General features: G+C 38.4%; 1 protein-coding gene across 4 annotated transcripts; it reads right to left on the bottom strand.

The window, feature by feature from the left end:
- Window positions 1–9,335: 9,335 nt before the first annotated feature.
- Window positions 9,336–21,880, bottom strand: skap2 (src kinase associated phosphoprotein 2). Of its 4 annotated transcripts, none has more exons than XM_053627935.1 (13): window positions 21,770–21,880; window positions 21,158–21,263; window positions 20,987–21,012; window positions 20,156–20,257; window positions 18,373–18,453; window positions 18,166–18,249; window positions 17,863–17,987; window positions 17,666–17,729; window positions 17,442–17,570; window positions 17,117–17,191; window positions 14,728–14,843; window positions 9,810–9,912; window positions 9,336–9,673 (listed from the first exon to the last, which is right to left on the bottom strand). In XM_053627935.1, the coding sequence occupies exons 1-12, from the start codon at window positions 21,807–21,809 to the stop codon at window positions 9,820–9,822; spliced, it is 1,041 nt and encodes a 346-aa protein (XP_053483910.1). In that variant the 5' UTR covers window positions 21,810–21,880; the 3' UTR covers window positions 9,336–9,673; window positions 9,810–9,819. The 4 variants fall into 4 exon arrangements, with proteins under 4 accessions (XP_053483910.1, XP_053483913.1, XP_053483917.1 ...); XM_053627938.1 differs by having other exon boundaries at window positions 14,728–14,840; XM_053627942.1 differs by lacking the exon at window positions 21,770–21,880 and adding an exon at window positions 21,362–21,407.
- Between the last annotated feature and the right edge of the window lie 1,391 nt (window positions 21,881–23,271).

Here is a 23,271-nt window from a genome sequence, read left to right as displayed (position 1 = left end):
CTATGGGCATGCAAAACCATCCGTCATTTATTAACAAGCACTAGGTCTCTCAATTGGACAGCTGGAGTACAATCATATTCGTGGACACCATAAGAGTAAATAGGACCATAGCCCAGTAAATAATCACGCCATGATGAGGCAGCCAAGGGCATGGGCGAGATGTTTATAGCAGGTGGACAAACACCTGTCATACTTATAGTGCTGATTTATTCTGGGAGAAACTTCAGCACATATGTCTCTTCTAGCTGCCAAGCTGATCTCTCTTTCTCTCTCTGCAAGTGATTCTTTTTGGGATGTTATAGTGTAGGTGTAACCACTTTTATCAACTATTATCTCATATTTGCAGATCTGAAGTGCATAAGACACTAACCTGACAACATGTATAACATACTGTTTAGTATATAACATATTACTTTAAAACTGCAGGAAGTAAAAGTTTGGAATTTTGCCATCACTATTGAAAGCCATTTTCAGAAGAACATTTTGTAAAGTGGGTTGTGCTATGCCTTTGGGTTGGCTGCCAGTGCACCCTTTCTAAGAGAATTCAAGTCTGTGTTCCAAACCACATGCCCACTGATTAACGCATACGCCTAAATAGAACAGACACCAATGTCATATCAAAATATCCATACATCCATCCATCTTCTACCGCTTTATCCTTTTCAGGGTCACGGGGAATCTGGAGCCTATCCCAGGGATCATGGGGCACAAAGCAGGGTACACCCTGGACAGGGTACCAATCCATCCCAGGGCACACAATCACATACACATTCACACACCCATTCATACACTACGGACACTTTGGACATGCCAATCAGCCTACCATGCATGTCTTTGGACTGGGGGAGGAAACCGGAGTACCCGGAGGAAACCCCCGTAGCACGGGGAGAACATGCAAACTCCACACACACAGGGCCACGGTGGGAATCGAACCCCAACCCTGGAGGTGTGAGGCGAACGTTCTAACTACTAAGCCACAGTGCGCCCCATAGCAAAATATCATTTACTACATTAGGATGCAGTATGGGATGCAGCACAAATGTTCACAAGTCATGATTGCTTAGTATTACAGAAGTGTTATGAAAACTAAATAACTTTATTGTACATCACTGCACATCATTTTGACTGTCAAAGTGACTCAGTACCAAATAAAACTGCTTATCTTTTAGCTACTGTTGACCAGTTAGCACTTTGACTGACTGATCCAGCAGCAGTACCTGTGCATTACCAATGCAGTGATGTAACTGTGCTTGTTATGCAATATCAAAAATATCACAAAGCCGACAATAATTTTAGCTAGCTAGCTAAAATATAAATTCTGTTTAAAGGAAAAAGGGTTGCCCTGCTGTAATCTCATAGTGCACTGCTCAGGGTCAGACCACAGGGTGAATGTAGGAGGCTTTCCCTGAGGTTCTGCACATATTTGAGGTGGAAAGCTGCAACTAGCCCTCTAACTGTAGCTCACTAAATAAAATATAGCAAAGTGTATAAAACTATCACCTCATTTCCACTGTTTTTTTATTACTCGATCTGTGTCCTCTGTGTATTTTATTATCTAATCTGTTCATTTGGTTCTCCAGGCTGTTAAAGAAAGTTTGGCATGTATCTGACAGTGTAAGCATGATAGTTAAAACCCACACCAGAGTATAAAAAGACATGTGAGTAAAGGGGTCAAATCACTCTTTCCCAATATAACCAAGTTTGAAACACAAAAATACAGATAAATTCGTTAACACTTTCCCTTGATCATTAGCCTACTTTTACAATTCTCTAGATAAACAACTTCTAAAATGGGTTATAAACTTCACAATAAGGATAATTCATCTGACCATCATCTATTATTCAGTAGCTTCCTACAAAATTAAACAACAAATCATTGTCTTTCTTGTTCAGCAAGAAAAAAGCTAAAACCACATCAGTCCTTTTTTTTTACACTTAAAACTGGGCCATGATGATTGATGTAATTGAACTTGCATAAGACAATTGCATATAAATTTCTCAACAAGTCCAAGTCAACATCATGACAAAGCACTGACTGAGACAACCGTCAATGTGATTCACAGAAGCATGGGATCACATTATGCAATATTTTCTCCCCTGACTTTGTTCTTTTTCAACAACGAACCTTATGCACAATAGTGTTAAGAATGAAGACAAATATTCCACATTATTAACATTTCTGTTAATAATTCTGGAATTCTGGAAATCTGCAAACTGTTAAAGTCACGTCTTCTTCATCACTGCGGCTCTACAATTTCATGTGGATTGACACTGTATGCTTGAGTATTTCATTCATTCATTCTGTGTAATGTTATGTGGTTCTCTGGCTCCATTCAGACCAATTCACACTGGACAAATATATACATTTTTTCACACATGGCAGTTAAGCTTCCATTTTAACAAGCATCTCAATCCATACCAGGTGTGTTAGATGCAAATAAAACATGAGCCCTTGCATCTTGCTGTTTGCTGTTAAATCTATGTCTACACTCTCATGTAAATGAAGTGTTAACTCAGTAGAAATTCATTTAAATCAAACTGTCTATAGGTTGTGAACTTAACTTCCACTTAGTTTATGTGTAGTTACAGTTACTTTTAGCTAGTCCATTTGATTCTATGTTTAGGCAATGGTAAAGAGGAGCACCTGTAGCTTAAGAGAAGTGATCATAAGAACAAAATTTTGCCAAGTATTGGCTCACTTTCAAATACTGGTAAAAATAAAAATGTGACGCATGTTCTCTAAAATTTGTTTCAAATGATTTGGAACAAGAACAAAATAACCACTTGGTATTTGCTATGAAACATGTCTGAGTCACATGGGCTTGTCAATCTTGGAGTACATCCCCAAGACCCAAGGTGTCTCTGTAGAAAATGTGGTTGTTGCTGAGACCTGGTGGCCCACTGTTCCCAATGGTACTTAACGGGCAGCAATTAATAACACCCAGGGATCATAGTAGACATAGTGCTTTTAACAAATTGCTCATATATTCCTTTTAGCAATGCTGTCCAGACAAAAGAAGAGACCCCTGATGTAAAACAAAGAAGCTGATTGCGGACAATGGCTCATAAATGTTTGCTCTTCAAAATCCCAGAAGTATATTATTTCCTTAATATACTGGGATGAATGGAAGAAAACATACAAAACAAACAATCAAAAGAACACCTTATATGATAATTATGACCAAATATATTCAAAGATTGTAGTTTAAAAGCCACTCAGACTAACAGAGGCTTTGTTAATTGCTAAAACACTCAGCACCTAAAATACGAAGGCGAAGTTCACCGGTCATTATGAATCATCACGGCTGTGGCCAGCAATCATGAGAAATGTAATGCATCAGCATCATTGTCTGTATAGCTTTGGGTCCCACCAAAGTGCTTTATGTTAGTCTTCAGCATGAGTTGCGTTTCCAGATGATGACCCCAATTAATATTTGCTTACATTTCAGCAGCTTCCGTGTCAGATTTAGTGCCAACAAATGAAGACGTGGCCTTAATGGTTTGCTGACAGAAGGCCAGTTAAAAATATATGCATATATATTTCCCTGAGAAATGCCTCAGAATATCACATCAGTACACCCCTGTTATTCAGAGAGGGATTAAGGTATGTTAGAGAGAGAGTGAGCGAAAAATGAAGGAAGAGATTTAAAAAAAAGAGATTAAAAAAGGTATAAAAATGATTTAGATGTGAACAAGTTGGGTGAGTAGAGACTGTAGTATAGAAGATCTTTATCAAAGTTCTCCAGTTGTCAAGATTAATAGACCAAAAATTTATTGCCAGAGTCTTAAAGAGGAAGATTACAAATTTTCCATAACCATAATCACCCACCAAGTTCTGCCACATACATTTATTAACCCTGCTTAACCAATTAAGTTGCTTAAAATCAATCACTGTAGAATACAGAATACAGGACAAAAAGCAGGTCCAAGTGAACACCTTGTCTGAACTTGCAGTTCTTAGCTTCTTAGTTCTCAGTTTTTTCTGACCTTTATTTCCTTCCCCTATAACTCTCTGTTCCTTTCTGTCTAATCAAACGTATCCTTTTATAGTTGCCCAATTTAATTAGAAATGTTTCAGTATCATTAATGGAATTTAGCGCCCACAAGATTAATTGGTTTATGGCTTTTATCTATGAAACCTTATATTTTAGGATCAAATTGTAATAAAAGAGTCATAGATGGAGCTGTCTAGAGCTGGGCACAGGACGTGGTGTGGATCCATTAACAACATCATTTATTAGCATCATAAAACTGACGAGTAATATTTTGCCAAACATCCTTTGGCACCCCGGTATAGTTCTCTCAGTACCAAGTAGAATTTGCTGTGGGGCAAAAGGATAAGTGGACCACACTGCCCTGTGTTTGCAAGAGCCATTTGCAACTCATGTACATGGTAGTAAACAGGTCACACAGGTTTTACACAAATTGTTTAAAGAATTTTTAATGAAGTCAGAAAAAAATATATAGATCAATTAATCTGGACCCAGACATTTTTTGTTTTGTTTCGTTTTGTTTTGTTTTTAATGATGTAAGCATCCAAACGTGTTGCACCTTGCATACATCTAATCAGTGATTTGCACTTTAGGACCTGAAGCTCAAATCATAATGACAGGTGACATTATTAAAAAGAATTCATAACATACATCAATGCACATTAATCATATAACTAGAGTTGTATTTAATTTATATGTGGGTTCAAATTCATACTGCATAAATTTCAAATCCGAATAAAATTAGAGAAAATCAAAGCTGTTCTCAGACCAGCAGGCTGGGTCAACTTCTCCCAACACTTCTATTCTGCACGCACACTGAGCTTCCTCTGCCATAGCGGGCTCGTCCCTGCAGCACACACGCCCTGCTTTTAATGTAATATCGCCTACGACTAATTATGGTAATTCATTACACCTCCAATTAGACTGTGGGATTTATGGCGATCTGGTACTATAAAGGCCAGGATTTATGGGGGCTTTGAATGTCACCCAGAGGACAGCGGGCTGGCTCCTCATCATTCAGCCCCCAGCCTGAAGCACTATATATCATCACAAAGACAAAAACGCCCCATCCTTCTCTACTCAATGCCAAACGTACCCATCCCTACTACTGTAGCCAGAATTATAGGCCTACTTAATAAGCGTAAGTACCTATAGCTCAAATTAGGATATCTACAGTAGAGTTTAAACCTAAGCGCTCTACTGTTATTATTTCATCATCTATCTAAAGCTAATATGACATTTTAATCCACTTGGCACTTACTATTAAAAAAACTATTTACACATGAGACAAATCAGTTTTAGTAGTAGCATTGTTTTCACGCCTTAGAACAAAAAACCCTTTCTCGCACAAGCCTACAATACTACCAAAAACTTTAATCAGAAGACAAAAAGGAAAGAAAATATTTGTGACAGGAAAAACATGGTGGTGTCACTGTCCTTTAATAGTCAATTTTTATCAACAGGACTGGATTTCTGCGCTCAGAAAGGTGATGGTGGTAAAACAAAACATATGAACATATTAAACATTGAAATTATACAACTAACCTATTTATTTAAGTATAAGAATTATACATTATATATGAACTGTAACTGAGTTGTAACTATTTTTCAGTTAGGATCATTTCTACTGATTATGAAACTCACATCAATTACATGTTTAGCATTTTCTGTTTTTGACTGAAACATGAGCCTTCTCATCCCTTGAAACTAATCTGTGTGACATTGGCTGAAAACCTCTTTACCATCATATTTCACAACCTTCAATTATAAATTCTAGAGAAATATATGGACAATTAGATGCCTGTTTGTTATGTATTGTTTTTTTATGTTTGTTTGTTTGTTTTGTTTTGTTTTTTGCTGTATACTCATATTTGTTTAGTAATCTCTGCATTAAACTCGGTATCAGCACCTGCCTGGTCTCCTGCTGGTACTGCAGTGAATGCTGATTATGCTATCTTGTAAAATGTCGTTACAGATATTCTTCTATATTCTTCAGATATATTTATCTAACACAGTTAAACCTGCGCATTCTGTTCTTATCTATATTTTATATTGGAAAAATAGAATAATGATCCTGAATGATTATAGGTGGTGGTGCTTGTGTTCTACTGTATTCATGCACAAATATAAAGCTACTTCTTAAATTTAAATATATAGTCTTTTTTACTAGCTATTAATCCTTGGTTGTGTGATTTTATTTCAATCATATAAGTGTACCAGTTTACACAGTATGAAGAACATGCTTTCTTTAGAATCTCTTTAGTATATATATATATATATATATATATATATATATATATATATTTTTTTTTTTTTTAAATTATTTATTTATTTATTTATTTATTTATTTGAAGAAAGAGCCAGCAACACTCAGAGGATCACAGGTCTGCTAAAAGCTCAGCCAACTCAGTCAGGAAGGCAGCAGGTGTATAAATGACGGTGGAGTCATTGGCCGAGCAGGACCTCAGTGTCCTGGCAGGGTCCACTTGTCCTCCACCCAGAATCCAGCTCTATGTAGCAGAGCCCCTGCAAGGCTGATTGTTTCTCAGGCTGGACTGGTGCTGTCTGAAGCTGAGGAGTGTGCTTACTAGTATGCTTCAGCTCCAGCATTTCAATCAGGCACACAGCGGGGCAGCCCATCTGCTGCCTCAACCCTCCCAGGTCCTATAAAACAGGACCACGGCAACCAGTACAGAGAACGGAGAGAAAACTAAAGCTCTGTCAGCAACTCAAAGACAATGGAGAATGCAAGGATTTGTTCTAAATATCTTTAAAGTATTCAAAGTGAGACTCTGAATTAAGCCAAACATGGTTTGTGTGCTTAATCAGACAAACTCTTTTTGTTACATTTGGTTCCTCTGTAAGACTTCCTATGTAACAGCATTGTTCTCTTCTTTTGTTTTAGTCTCTGAAGTAGAGCCGCAGAGCCTGCGGGGGGGGGGACAGATGATTCCTCCCCCCGCCTCTTTCTGTCTCCAGGAACTGGAGAGATATGTAGAATGAATACTAATGAACCCCCACCTCCCACCACAGGTGCCTTACGTCCACTCTGCTCACAGCTCCTCTCTCTTTGATTCTCTCTCATTCTTTTGCTTTCTCACATATAAGCGTCTCACAGGTACACCATGTAGTAAATGTTAGAATATTTGCATGAGAACATTTGACTTTTTTTTTTTTTTTTACTGCAGTAAAAGCTATAGCACGTCTTCACTGAAACATCTGTGATAAATAAAGACAAAATAGTTTATAGATATTAAAGTCCTTGCTTTTATGTTTAGTGCTAGGCCTTGGAGGCTGCAGTCATAAATCAACATTAATAATTCAGAACTGTGCCTGAAAGAAATTAAACAAAGCAAATAACTGGACATAACTAAACAATCTAGAATAGGCTATAAAATCAGCAACAAAGTGTACCAAGGAAAATAACAGCGCTGTAAGGAAATACTGTTAATCAGTGTTGAGATAGCCGATACTCTGCCGGCGGAGGACTTCACTAGCAGAATTATAATGACTACACTGCAAGATGGAAATCTACCAGAAAGCACTGCTTAGGGCTAGATTAGAGGAAAACAGACCTTTAGCCTGTCAAAGTAATGGAAAGGTTTTGAGCTTGTTACTAAATTAGTCAAACATAGTGTATGCAGTATTATTATCAATGATGTAACTAAAGAAGACAAAAGAACACCATCTTCAGAGGTCTGGAAAGAAAATGCTTCCAGACTTGGTGGTAATACGAAGCGTGCTGCCAAGCCAACCACAGAGTTCATTAAAGGAAAACAGGGAAAAGTTTTATACTGAGTAAATGTCCTGATTTAAATTATGCATACATTTTACATGCTGAAAAAAAAGAGGCCAGAAAGTCATAAACTGGATTCAGAACAGGCCTGGCAAAGCATTAGAAAGGAAAATAGTGGAACACTGATGATGTGAATGATTCACAGGCTTTATGTAGTTAGTTCATGGAAGAACATCAGATGCATTCATCCTCATTTGTATGTATTTCTCCTAGAAAATCTACTTATTGATACTACACTCAACAAAGTACCATGAACACACTAAGTGCTATATTCTGAAGCAATAAAACATAAATGCCCCTTAGTTACATATAAACAGAGGTTGGATTCTGTAATTGTGGCCTAAAATAGTCAGTAAATAGTCTCAAATAGCCTCCTCAATCAAACATGCAGAAAGTATAGAAATAAACTGCTAATATAAGCTAATGGATTTCATTTTGTCTTAGAGTTTAAAAAGTATTAATTTAGGTTTTCAATTTTTTATTTATCACAGACGAAAACATCCACTTTTTTAATTAGAGATTATTTACTCTATAGCCACTGCTTAGACGAATGATCTGGGATTTCATATTTCAATTTTATATCCTCACAAAAACATGATTATATAGTCAGAGGGGAACTGATCATATATAATTATTTTCTCTATTGTCTGATGCAGAGGGGTCCAGATAAATTCAATTTATATTCTCTTTTATATATGTTTATTATTTATATGGAAGAACTGTAAAATACCAAATCCTGCTTGACGAGTGTAATAAGCTAATGGTGAATTTAAGAATCACCCACATATTATCTGAAGGAAAAAGAGGGACACCACATGTAAACAGCATCTGGATTGTGGCACAGAAATGCAGCTTTAAGATTAGAAAATAAGATTCAAATGGATATTTCCACAGGGAGCAACTTGTTTACTTACTGTTGCTGAATTGCAGATTGCAGTGGTCATGGTGGGATCATTGCTATGCTGGTTACATAGGGCTGGCACAATGAGTCTGCATTAGTACACTTTGCAGCATTGTGTAATCAATGAATTAAAAAATGTCTTCACTCTTTATTGTGTGCAGCCTGGCTGAATGAGTTAATATGCTAATAGAAACAACTCATTCGGGAGCATTCTGAGTAGGTAATGGTCTGACTCATGTTTTTAATTAAGTTTTTCACTTCAGTGGCCAGACATTCTGTAGATGTCAGTGCAGTAGTGCACATGAACCATGAAGATACAATCCAATATGCCAAACATGAGACAATCAATCCTGCAGCTAAATAACTGCTTTTTGATTTGTTTGTATGTTTGAGAATAAAAAGGGCAAATCCTTTCTTTCTAGTGTGTTAATGTTAGTGCATTACAAAAACAATACTAGAGAATGGTAAGATGGTTTTGATAAAAATTTTATTCCATGCATTAGAAGCAGACAACCTCACTGAGACACAAGATACCAAATACTAAGCCACTCCTGCCACCTGGTGGCTGTACCTCAAATCCTTCATTGCTCAGAGATCTGATCTCAAATAACTATATCATATAAATAGTCACAGAAAAAAATGATACTTTTTATATTTCACAAGCTTTATTTTTATAGCTCATTATAACATTTTTTACAATATAACTTAAGCATAACTTTTAACCATAATAATAAGCATAATTTTCAACAAACAATTCACACATAATTTGTAATTCAAACATAATGAACCTTTCTTTCTTTCTCTTAACTTAGAAAGCAACTATTTTAGTCAAACCTTTTCACATATTTTAAATATATTTGTCTTCTTGAAGTACACTTTGCACTGGGTAGAAATGACAATCCAGCCTCTTGGCAAGAAAAAGTCTGGAATTAATGCGAAATGCATTACCTCAAGGAGGCAGGATTAAAGGAACTTCACTTGACCCTATAAATAACACAAAGAAAGAGTTAATAATACAAACAGTTGTTGGTAAAATGGGACTAGCTGAAATGTTTTCAGTACTGAAGGACAAAAGGTAGAAATGCTGTGACAAACACAAGGCCTCCAGTCACATACTTACTTTAAGGCATTTACAGAATGTAAAGTTCTGTCAAGTAGCTTTTTGGCACTATGCCAATGACACCTTTCATCTCCCCAACCCACCAGCCAAAAGTATCATACTCCTGAGGGAGAGAACACAAAAACATTCCAATCACCTGACTGAAGCCAGTTTCCACATCTTCATTAAAGCTTCAACCATCAGTGCTGTGACACAAGACAAGGGCAAACCTTAAAGCATTCAGAAGGTAAGCAGAAGGCAAGCAGCTGTCAAATTTTTTTTAGCGTTCACAGCTTTGTTCACCTCAAATTTCTATCTTTTCTCCTGTCATACTAATTCCCCAATGCCATTTTCCAAGAGCAACTTCCATACAGAATTCTTACAGATGTATCACTAACAGCATGCAGCCTCAAATCCTGAAATAACAACATTTCAGGATTTGAGGAGAAACTTGATTTTCCAGTAACAACATGGAGGTTGTTAAAACACAGATTGTGGGCTGACATCATCAGCCCCATTTTCTGACAAATGCATTGCTGCCTGACGAAGAACAGTGAGGCAGAAAAAAAAGACGTCAGAAATGTTCTGTGCCCAAAAAGAAGTGGAATAGCGGTAGATGAAGCGGAGGATCTAAGGGAAGAGGAATGGAGCACCAGCTCTACCATACTACTTAGGTAGTCTGACCTCTGAGTGAAGGCACGGACATGAATCTTTGGGGTTTTGCTGCTCAGTATCAATTGTATTAAATACAGACTGCCAGGAAGTTTGCAGCCAGTATAGTCAATGCATTGAGCAGGTTATATTATATTTGAATGGTCAGGAGGTAAGGAGTGAACCAAAATCTAATCTAATCTGTTTGTGACAGAGCATACATTTGCATATCCTAAACACACAATAACACAACACTGAGGACAGATTATAATCAATTACGTAAAAGACACAAGACAAACACACTGGTACATCTTCAAGAGTCAGGGGTCTGCCACAAGGGGGATTTGGGGTGTTTGAGGTTTTCTATTAGACAACAAACAGGCTCAATGCAGGGCAGCTCATGTTTGTTCTCTGCCAGCGAGTTCATTAAATGGAAAGAAAACCACTTAAAAGCAAATAAAAATTAAAATGTTTCACAGAAATAACGCGGTTAATAGAATAAATTATGTTTAGATGGACTTTGCATTGAATCGTTTAAAAGGTTGATAACAGAGAACAAGGGAAAACAACACAGTGGGCGGGATTGCCGATTTTTCAGATCCCAAATATATGAGAGGTTCAAATATACAAAACAAGTATTCATTTCCAATACTTGCAAACTTCCATTTCAGATTGACTAAAGATAATGGTCTAAATCCAGAAAGTTTGTATATGTTTGCAGCTCAAATGTGGCTTCTCCCGCTTCTGTGTTCACTGATTAAGTTTTTTAAAGCAGAATCTACAGTAACAGAATATCCATAACCAGGTTTAAACTGAAAAATCCAGCCTTACAAGAGCTAAAGCTGGTCTGGCCTCAAACATCTCTATCTAGTGTACTCCATCCTACAGCAGCCGATTCTTCATGGTGTGCAGTGACTTTTATAGCCTCTCTTCTCTCTGACACACCAGGCTTTGATCTCCTCCGAGCAGACCAGATACCCTCCATCCATCCTTCCTCTTTCACTGGCTTATTGCAGGAGACAATGTCTCTCCACGTGGAATGAAACAAGAGATGTGGTTTGCATTATAGCACTGCAGAAGTTAAATATGAACTTTCTGCGGTCCTGCGCTTGACCCACAGGAACTTAAGTGATTCCGGTTGTGCAGTAGGGGCAGATGTAAAATGTCTGCTCCTAGATAGCCAAGCTCTTAGTGCATATGAGCACATATCGACCTATAAAACTCCAGGCAACTTAATGCTGCTGCTGACAGCTCCCACAGATATAAACTGTAATGGAGAAACAGACAGTGGCCCGCAACAGTCTAGACCTGTGTTCTCTTTTCTTGAGCATAAAACAGTGCTGTATAAATACCAGCAAAGAACATGAGAGAAGCTATACCTAACAAGTTGTTCTTTTTTTAACCATACTTGTGATATTAAAATCATATCTCAAGTGTGTCCTAAACAGTTTTCTAGTTTTATTAATTGGATACGTCAATGCCATATACATAACAACACAACAGGTTGTGCAAATCAGCTAAGGAATTAAACATCCACCACGTGAAAGGTATGCTTCCTGTTGCTGTCCTTTGAAACAGCCACACTTCATTGTATTGTCTGGTGCTGTAGGCCGAGCCACTGATCAAGGCACACATGGTGTCAGAGAGTGTTGAGAGTGTGTGCAGGAATGGCCACACTCACAGATTAGCAGGCATGTGTTACATGTGAAACAGCAAAAGGAAAAGACCTCACACTCTGCCAAACCAACTTCAGACACATACACACATATCTGCTTAAGATCAATTGTTATATCAGAAGGAACTAACTCTAATGGGACTATGGCTTATTGCAAGTGCATGGATTGGCTCCACCGTTTTGCAGCTCATAGAACATGTATGAGCCTGGACCACATGATTTGCTTAATGCATATGAGTCTGTAGCTAATGTCTAATGCATAGTACAAAGTGATTTAAGCATGGATGGAACCTTATTAGCTAATGCATGGTATGTACATGCATCCATATGTAGAATAGGATAAAAAAAATAATCAACAAAAAAAATGCTTAAAATTCATGTCACAGATGGAAATTTACAGCTATTCAACAAACCCTATAAAAAGGCCGCCAATAAGGTGAACAATATTCGCAGAACAATTTCCACCTAAGTGTTTAAATATAAAGAATGTCCAAAGCTTGCATGTATAATGTGCATATATAATTTTTATTCAAATTACATAAGAGTTGGCTTTACAATGATTACTGATAAATAATGGACAATATGCACAAACTGTGATAACTTGTCATCAGACTTACTTTGGTCTAGCTTTGAAAAGAGGTGTGTGTGTGTGTGTGTGTGTGTGTGTGTGTGTGTGTGTGTGTGATTTAGAGCCCTGACACCTCCCTCTGGTCTGATGGTCAATACCCTTTAAGAGTGGCTTTGGGTATGCTTGGGCAATAGTGAGGAAGGGGGCAGGGGAAGTCCTGCAGCTGCTGCATGGCCAAGGGGAAGGAGCCTGGACACTAATAGCCCCACTAGTCTGCTCTCCAGACTGCACTGAATTGGCCATAAGCCGCAGCTGGACACTAAAATCCAACCAGCTTTATGGTCACTGCGGCTGGAGAAGAGGGGGAAGGGTCTTCAGCACAAACAGCCAAAGCAACAAGCACCGACAGACACTAAAATAAAAACAGTACCAACAAACCACAGCATCAGCCAGCCAATAATATCATTTGTGTTATTATGAAATTATGTACATACAGAAATACATAGATCTTCCGAACTAAATTATATATATCTACTATATATCTACATTAATATTACAATAACTAAAAAAGCGAATCATAATAGTCAAATATACATATTATGTGTAGAATAAAACGTTGTGTTTAAAATGACTAAAATTACTTAACGTATTCCTGAACTTTCTCAGTTTGGTGAAATATCTCGTTATCATTTCCAGCCACCAGGTGGCAGACTTGCTCTAAAAAAAAAAATCACTGGTGCCCCTGATTCAGCTGACGTTACTGGAATTGAGACACTTTTCTTGATGGCACATTATCTTGTACGGTGATGGGTGATGTACGCCCTCTAACTCTCCCGCGTTTGATTTACATATCAAAATGTAAGTGAATTTTAAAAACATTCAATAGTTCACATTACGTATTTTGTTCCAGAGTTTTTTTTCACCCATTGCTAAAAGACAATAAATTAGAAATCAGTCCAAGTTTATTCATTCATCTTCAATAAGCACTTTATCCTGGTCAGGGTTGTGATTGATCTAGAGTCTATCCCTGTAACACTGGATGCAAGGTGGGAGAACCCTAAATGGGACACCAGCCCATTGCCAAGACACCATGCACACTCACATTCACACAGTCATTCCCACCTAGGGGCAATTAGTGCAGCCAATGGACAGTCCAAGGTAACCAAGAAACCCTGAGTTAACCATTGTGAATTTGGTGAAAACATATCAATCCAAGTTGTTTTTAGTTAACAAGTTCTCATGAGCTAGGAAGACAAACAGACCAGTGCATCGATGATCAAGTCTAATTAAGGGGAAAAATATTTTTTATAATGCGAAAATGTCAGACCAAGCTAGAAGTGTCATGCTTCCAGGAACAGAAAAGGCCAACCCTGTCTTAAATTAATCAGATGGTTTACCTAGCTGATGCTCTTAGCTAGGTACGAACTTCAGAGCTTGGCTCATCACAGCTGGCCGACACATCCCAGTTGACAGGTACAGGAACTTATTCTCCAGCACACCTGGTGCAAATCTAAAGTTGGATTCAGAGCTTCCACAGAACACAAACTGGCATTAAAGGCATACACAGTTACAAGGAGTGACAGAGCCATGCTGACGGTAAGCGGATGGCAGACCTAACCAAACATGGCATCAAGCCTCCCAGAAGGACTCTGTTGAAACACACACATACTCTTGTGGATAAGGAAGAAGTGGAGGTGGCAGAATGCTACAGGCTGCCAGGTCACACGACGCTCCAGGCCAAAATCACTAAAACAGTTTCCTGAGTGACAAGACTAATCCAATCACTGCACTCCAAGAGAAGGTTCATCTCAGTTTAACATTCAGAGTACAGTACTGCCTCTGACAGGAAGCACAGTTGACCTGTTAACAGTCACTATCACCACATCATCCAAAGCTACACAGACATTACTACCTTACTAAACCCTGTATTTGCAAATTTATTAGCTATTTGTACACTACAACACTAGCTCATGAAGTATTACATGTTGTTCTGAATCTGGAGTGTAACGTTTAAAGCCTCCAGAACTTTCCAGCTGTTCTCATACCTTGCTGAGGATGTAGATGGCATCTCCTCTCTTGAAGGACAGTTCATCAGGTTGGTCTCCATTGCAGTCCCACAAACCCTGGAAGTAGTTCTGGTAGTCTGTGCTCTTATTTACTGCTGTGTGGGGAAAAAAAGAAAGACATTTTTCAGAGTATCAAAAATGTTGGAGAATAAATATGAGCTCTAATGCTGATTATCTATTTTTAATATAAGCTAGTACACTGATTTATCTTTAGCTAATCACTAATTTATGTTTAAATATAGGTGGCTTATAATTCTAATTTAGCTGAGTTTACTACTACTACAGAAGATACTAATTCAGGAAGAATATTTGCAGCTGTATTGTTATTCATTCAATTTTTCCACCGCATTAAAAGACCAGCAGTGGGCAGCAGAGAGCAAAAATAGGCTAAATAAGGGTCCAGAGCAGGGCTCTTAACTCTTGTCTTGGGGATTTGCTACCCTGCACAGCTAGAAGTTTTACCTACTGCTGACACACCTGATCTAACTCGTATAGGGCCTAATAATTAGTTGATGTGTCTGCACTAAGGAAAGTGTGCCAGGCAGAGGATTCACAGGTATGAAATTGAGAACCCCTGGTCCAAAATAACAACATTTTCCAGAGGTATTAGGCCATCTACTAAATCTTTTTTAGGAATGTGGGAATGACCCTACATGTTAGTAATTATCTCAGGAGTTAGCAGAAATACAACATGCATTTGTATATACACATATCATGCACATATTTGTGTGTGTGTGTGTGTGTGTGTGTGTGTGTGTATATATATATATTACACACACACACACATATATACACACACACATATTCTATAATAACAGATAACACAGCTCATTCAGCAACAAGAGCGAAGCATTTCCTTTCACATCAGATCATGTCAAGGAAGTCAATTATCTTCATTTTGTGGACATTGGAGTCTTTATGCACTCATATAATAATATTAAATTGATTTCCAAATTGATCCCCAAGTTTTAGAGTATGCCTCTTGCTGCCACATTCTGAGCCATATCAAACTGATTAATGTGAATTCACATTTATCCCAACATAAAGGGTTTACAGTTATAGCTTTTGTTTTACCCACACCATGCTTGTCTCTACTGCTGGCCCCTTTTCCTAAGCATCTGTCATGAGATCCTGCCTGAGCCATGGCTCTTGTCAGCAGGACTTCCTGTGCTGTGAGCTGAGAGCAGAGGGCCGGGGAGGGCCACAGTGCCGCTGGCAGCCTCTCCACTCCACTTCCTGCCAGTGCCTACCAAATCCTGCCCAGTGGCCAAAACTCACCAGGGCACACACTGCACTCAAGCAGGGACACAAAACCCTTCAAAAACCACACATAACAAACCAAAATAGTCCCACAGCAAATCTTGTTATAGGATCTATCTCTAGCTATGTTTTAGCATAAATTTTAATTGCTTCTGCAAGGAGTTTATTTTTTGATGGAAAACTACATTTCTTTTTATCAGAATGTTGGGTTTTTTTTTTTTTAGAAAAGACATTCCTACTGTTGTTTAAGTGAGAATAATATTAGACAATAATTTAATTGTGTAAACAATTCTGTGTCATGTTCATATAATTTATTTTTGCATAGTTTCATGAAGGGTACCAATAATTCTAGAGTTCTACATCATTAAGAGCCTGACTGACTTTAATATGACTAGCACAGCATTGTACTACACTTGCAACCCTTGTGGTTAGTTGAAAATGTCCATATTCTTCTAATAACTACTGTACCTTGTCCTTATTTCTGCTCTACTGGTAAAAACGTGCAGCAATTGTGATACATTCAGCTCCTTCAACAATGATATTGTTGCACTGTATTTTGCCTTACTTGTAAATCGCTTTGGATAAGGGTGTCTGCCAAATGAGAACATGAAATTGTAAATGTAAATGCAAATAAAGTATGCCAGTATGTAAATGTAAAAGAGAGAGAGAGAGAGAGAGAGCAGCTCTGCAAACCTGTACAGGTGAAGAGAGAGATATGTTTACAGTGCTAATAACAGTCCAGTATGGTGGAACCTAAAAGACCTTTCATGCCTTCCTCTATCTGATTCTTGTAGTCCCTCATCCATCAATTCATCCATCTTTATTCTGACTGAGCTTTTTCTACTTTTCCCCTAAAAAAATTCCCTCAACAAACTCAAATACTCATCCTTTGTTTCTGTTTCTCTTTTGCAGAACCAGCACTCATCCATCTATCCTTCCCACTATCTCTCTCTAACTTTTAATGAATCGTTGTATTAAAATCCCCAGAATCACAGGAGAGAAGGCAAGGGCCAGGGCTCTTCTGCTGGTCAGCACAGAGTCAGCAGCGAAGTGAAGATTTACAGGGCTGAAAGAGTATGGAGAGGCCTGGTGGCCTCAGTGCAATTACCTGTCACTGGAAGTGCTACAGGGGGTTTGCTGACCGGTTCTGGTGCTGGTTTATTAGTGTGAGGCATCTCCTCCTCTGAGACAGAAAAGGGTAAGCAAAGAAACATAAGTTAAATTAAAGAAATTAGTTCATTTAAGAGGTTCAGATTTTATTTACCCTCAAGTTTTACATTTGCTATTAGAAATATGCTAAAGGGATCTTATTCGTATCCTACACGTCATCCTTAAATTTCATCACGGGTTCATAGTCTTGAAACTTTATATATATGATAGTGTTAGGTTTTATTTTTAAACTTTATGGCTTATATTAGCTTAAGATGCCAAACCAGGAAGCTCCTCATAGATATCGTCATCAATGGGTGCAGGCATGGGTGCAGGTATGGATGCTGCACTCAAAGGTACGCAGTCATCGTAGGTGTCCTGCTCCTCCTCCAAAGGAATGATTCCTTCCATGTCTGTGTATGAGTGCAGAAGTGTTAGCTTACAATGTACTGTGGCAGCAAATACCAAATAATACATTTTTTTTTAAAACACACACACACACTCCCACCTTTTATCACAAAGCTAATCTGCTCTACCCATTCCTCTGCCTCTTTCTGTGAGGAGGCACAGAACTAGAGAAAGAAAGATTGAGGTAACAATTAGCCATCATCATAGACCCAAATTCAGCTCAGATAAGTGGATATTTTAGTGTTTACACAAGTATCGAAAATTTTATATGAGCAGAGCAATGACGATGACATTTACCTGGTAAACACGTTTGTCGGGAGCAGATATTTCAAAGCAGCAGTCTTTCTTGGAATCTTTGCGCAAACTGTTGTTAATTTTGACAGCATAACCACTGATATTAAACTCTCCCTTTTGCTGTTTATCTGATGAGATTAATCAGAATTATGAGAATTGTTTGATTAAGCTAATTTGTTGATAAGCATGTACAGGTTTACACTTAGTCAACAGTCCACTAAACAATCCAGCAGTTGAGAAAAATAATTCTCTGTGGTTTACTAACTGAAATACACATGAACCCATTAGAAATAGAAATGATCATACCTTTCTCACTGCCATAATAATAGAATGTGTGGTTGCTCAGAGCGCACCATCTCTTTTGCCACTCTGTGCCAAAGAAGCTGTGATCTGCCGGAAGGCACATGTTTACAGGTTACAGTATTTAAAAACACACACACACACACACACACACACACACACACACACACAAGCTGAAATACATCTGTTTAGAAGGTGTGAATGGCTGCCAACCTTTTCTCCGTTTTTCCAGGTAACCACTCTTGAACACAGCTTGAAGATCTTGAGCTGCTACTGGAGGAGCCTGCTGAACTCCTGAATAAACCAAGTATACAGGGCTTAGAATACAGTTTGTACTAGTCTCACAGACTTCATCACTTAAACATGGCAAAATCATGTTTTGTAGATGAATAATAGAATGAAAATAAGGTTACTCAATCATGTACACTGGTTTACACAGGGTTACACTCTACAAACCAAAGATCACCAGAATGCACCGCATGTGCAGCCCTTATTTGCATTGCAAAGCTGAACAACCCACCTAAACCATTTGTTTATAATCCACTATTTGCATGGCTGAATGAGAGTGGGAGTCCAGATGAATGAGTGACCTCCTTCAAGTCAAAAATCCCTTACCACAATCACTACTGTTGACAAAGAGGCATGGAAATACTCAATGCAGACAATGAATAAGACAAAAACCTTCTGAATAACTATGCTATTATTCTCGAATGTAAATCCGTGTTTAAGCTTTCCAACGAATCCCATTATTATCTTTGGATCTTCAGTTATAGAGGTGCTAGGTTTGAGCAAAATTATCTGATAATCTTACAGTAGTTGCATCTATATCACATTAAAATTATTGTGTGAGAATGTAAACCACATTCTGCAAGAACAAAAAAAACCTTGCCAAGATGCTTGAAAAGCATCTTCATGATGCACATTACTTATATGATTACTCTTGTCTGTTGTGATCGTTCTTGTTTCTCACAACAATTTCATTTATGTTCACTGAACATGTCATTTTATCAAAAAAGATGGCACGCCTTGATTGAAATGGAACCAAGTAAAATAAACCACCCCTAGGTCTAACCTCAAAGTTTGCTTAATCTCATTCCTGAAAAGCAGTGTTGGCTCAGAGCACTTTCTCCTGGTTGCAGGAACAGCTGTGCTATCTGGGGGCAAAAGGGCCTATAAAACACCCCCATGTTTCAAGGCAATAAAATTTCACACAAGGCTAAGACACATCCGCACAAGCAGACAAACACAAAAATGCATACCTAAAATAGACACAGCAAAACCACACACTTTCACACAGTAGTATCTCTCTGCAGTGCAGCCAGAGCTTTTGCATGGTTCATGTGATAAGATACGCACCACGATTTGAAACAAGGGAGATTTACAGGTTTTCTTTGGTTTAGCTTCATCCAATAGGATGTTCTTAGCTGTGCCCAATGAAAATAGTAGTCTGAAATGACATTGGCTGTGGGCGACATTGTCTGAGGTCCATGTCATAAAGCATTTGTGCTAAGACAAAGGAACGCTTAGGCTCTGCCGCCTGTGCTTTTTAGTCATTCCTGGGCCTGTTGCTAGGCTACAGCAACCATTCAAACAGTCGTTTCAACTCATGTACTGATCTACAGCAATTCCCAAAAAAGACAAGACATTTTTTTCACATTCGTTGAGACACAAGCAGGCAGTGTAGATAATTAAGCATTACACTGGAATACGCAATTTTGTCCACTACTTCACTCTAGGTTTAAACGTGCGAAAAGATGATATTGACCAAAATAGAGCTTCAGTGGCTTTAGTTTTACATTAGCAGACCATTTTCTGTTGATGAACAAAGCATCAGTACCAACCCAGCAGTGTAATCTTTCCACCAAAGTCTAGTCTGCTTCTAACAATAGCCTCATCCAAAGAAAAGTGCTTAAAGGAAGTATTTGAGTCACAGTTGTGCAATACGGTTGTTACCCAAATTACAGCTTGTGTACAAGGCCATTACTGTTGCACCTACCATCGTATGCCGGCTCCTCGTCCCTATCCATGCGCTCAGAGTGCAGCGAACTGCCGTCATTGTTGCTGTCTGCTTCCTCAACCTCATCCCACTCTTCATCTCCTACATGACAAAGTTTTCATTACTGATTTGCCAACTGACATTGGAGGAAATGGATGTCAGCAAATTGAGGTCTCTTTACTGACATTACATGAGCAAGATGTAAACGTAGTTACATGATTGCATTCAGGATTCATTGTCATGCCTGAAAGGCACACAGTACTAATTTTCTTAAACTGGCACTACATAGAGAATGGCAGTCAACCAAAACATATGGACATACAAAAGACACATTACTTTGCATAGGTTTTGGATAGCCAAATGCAAAATGAGACTGAATAGTGCACCTGTTACCCCAACCTTTTCATGCCTTTACAATAATAGAATATTTCAGGACACTAGGATGTCCTGTTTAGGGAAATATGTGCAAATGGAATAATGGGGAACTGCTTGTGGCCTTTGTCATCCAACAATCTACAGGTATACAAATAGGATAAAATGCCATTAAATAGTAAAAATAGTAAATATATCATTGTACTCTAAAATCAATCACATTTCAAAGGCAACAGTTGATATATGCATGTTCAAATATACATTTTTTTAATGAGCACAAACCAGTGCAGCCAGCTACCTCTGCTGGGCTCAAAAGTCTGCACATGCAATATATTTAGTGTGCTGCGTGCCAGGAAGAAGCTGCAGTAATGTGCTGAACGCAAACTTCCCTGTTTTTGTAATGTGAATGTAAGCCTCCTCCATCCATCAGGAACAAAGACATACAACCTAAAAACTTACGTTTTTCCTTGAAATCCTGAGGGTAACTGAAAAAAAAGGACATTTTTATTTATTCTATTTATTTATTTATTTATTTATTTTACATGTAATGACTCCAGTGCTAACATATGTGACGGAATTCTTTATAGACAGCCATATTACATGTTATACTGCACATACATTCTTTCATACCTGGCTTTGACATCCTTTATCCTCTTTATAAAAGTATCTCTTTTCTCCTTCGCCTTCTTGCTCAGATTTTCTCCTTTCAGAACCTCTGTCAGAAATGCCTCCAAATCTGAAAATCCAGATTAGCCTTATATACTTAAATATATACTTATTTATTTGTCATCAAACTAGTTGGATATAAAGAGCAATAACAATTTATTTTCACACCTATGAAGGTCTGTGGAAGTGTATCCCAGTGTATGTCAGTGAAGAACTGAAAGTACACTACTCTCAGACTCAATCAAATAAACAGTAAACAGTAATAAACAATAATACGACAAAATTCATGTTACACTTATGTGACTACAGCAGTTCACCTAGAAGTTTTAAACAAAGTTTTAAAATACAAAAATAGCCCATTTCGTGAATGTATGTACTTTCATTCACTGGTTTGTGTTCTGTCAGTTCTCTTACACATCTCATCCATCGACTTCCTCTTTTCTGCCAAATAACCGCAGCTAATAAACTAGAGACAAAAGTTTCTGATATTTCTGCGCCGCTATGATATTAGTTAATTTGGGAGAAAAAAAATATTACTATCGTAAATTTTGTTTTTTGATTGCGACAATCTGCTACCTGAGACGAGCGTGGTTAAATCCTCCGGAATGGCCTTCATTCTGCCACTGTGCGCTTTTCTCTCTCCGGTCAGCGTTGGTTTTAGTTTTTTCACCCGTATTCAGACATATCCCACCTCCTGCCCTCCCATTGGCTATTAGTTCATATTCACGGGCAGTGGGTGGTCTGTACGTTTGATCTCATCGCATGTATGAGCTTCTAGCCAATCCTACCACAGGCAGGCGGGGGGTTATAGGAATACGGGTAGGGCAATGAATATAACGCCTTTGGCCGCAGTAGCCTTCGAAACACGGAAGTTTCTAAGTTAACTGATTGAGGAACACGGAAGTAGACATGCGTAGAGTGGAAACTATTGGTGAAAAAACGCTATGGAGAACGTACATAGTGTTTAGCGACTGCGCATGCTCATTTCGGTGTTTGGCAGCTATCATGGACGTGTTTCATTCATGAATATGTAAAGATGAGTGATGGTGACAAATGATGATCAGTATTTGGTAGGGAATACCGTTTTTCTTTGGTGTCAGTGATGTTTGGTGGACCATGGCCACCCCTCTAGCCACCCCAGTAAGACATTATTAGCATTTTAGCATGTTTTTAAATGTTATGTTTACAAATTGTGTGTTACAGCAAATCAGCAAAGAAGTAGAAAACCTAATGAAGGGGCCCCTTGTTCCAAAAAAGGGGCAGGTGAAGATTCAGGATTATATAAGGCTTCCACAAAACACACAACCATCCAACTCTCTCTTTCCTTCTCCCCTTGGTCCTGCACTTTTTCACAGAGATCACATCAGTGTACAGGCCTCTGATGACCTGCCAGGAGACCTGCACTGTGTCACTTCCCAATCCCCTTCTCTCTTATTCCGTCTCTGCTTCTCAGGAAGCAGAACAATTTGAATTACTGTCTGACTTTGTTCGTAAACATATACTGTACATTTTGTAAGGAATAAAACATCATGAAACAATCAGGTTAGCACTGAAAAGTCTGATAACAGAGAGAATTGGTTTGGATATAAACTTTGGGTTTGGATATAAGAGAATCCTCTCACAGCACAAGCTAACTTATTCCAAGCTAAAGTCAAAATAATAATTAGTGCAGTCTGTCTAGGTTGGATGATTAAGGCTTGGAATTTACAGTAGTGCTTTTGCTGAAAGTGCATATGTGCAATACAAACTGAGAGTTGGTACACTCTCTTTTAAAAACTGCTCAACAGTGCTTGAACTACAGCTGACCTGGCCACAGCTCCATCCAGCACACAGGGGGAGAGGAGAGATGGAGTGACCTTTGACCTTTAGAAGAAGAGGGCGGCGCATTCGTATCTCATCTCCTCTCAGACAGCCTTGTTTGATCTGGACTCACCTCAGTTCACACATCTTAGCTTCTGGCACCAACCTACAGGGGGGAGTGTGTGTGTGTGCAAGTCTGTCTCTGTGTGTGTGTGTGTGGGTGGGTGGATGGGATATTCCAGGAATATTGTTTGTCAAAACAACAATGCTGTTTTGAT

The sequence above is a fragment of the Ictalurus furcatus genome, chromosome 1 (genome assembly GCF_023375685.1).
Source record: "Ictalurus furcatus strain D&B chromosome 1, Billie_1.0, whole genome shotgun sequence".
NCBI lineage: Eukaryota > Metazoa > Chordata > Actinopteri > Siluriformes > Ictaluridae > Ictalurus > Ictalurus furcatus.
The sequence above is the reverse complement of the archived record's forward strand: the minus strand, read 5'-3'. Positions and strand labels throughout refer to the sequence as shown.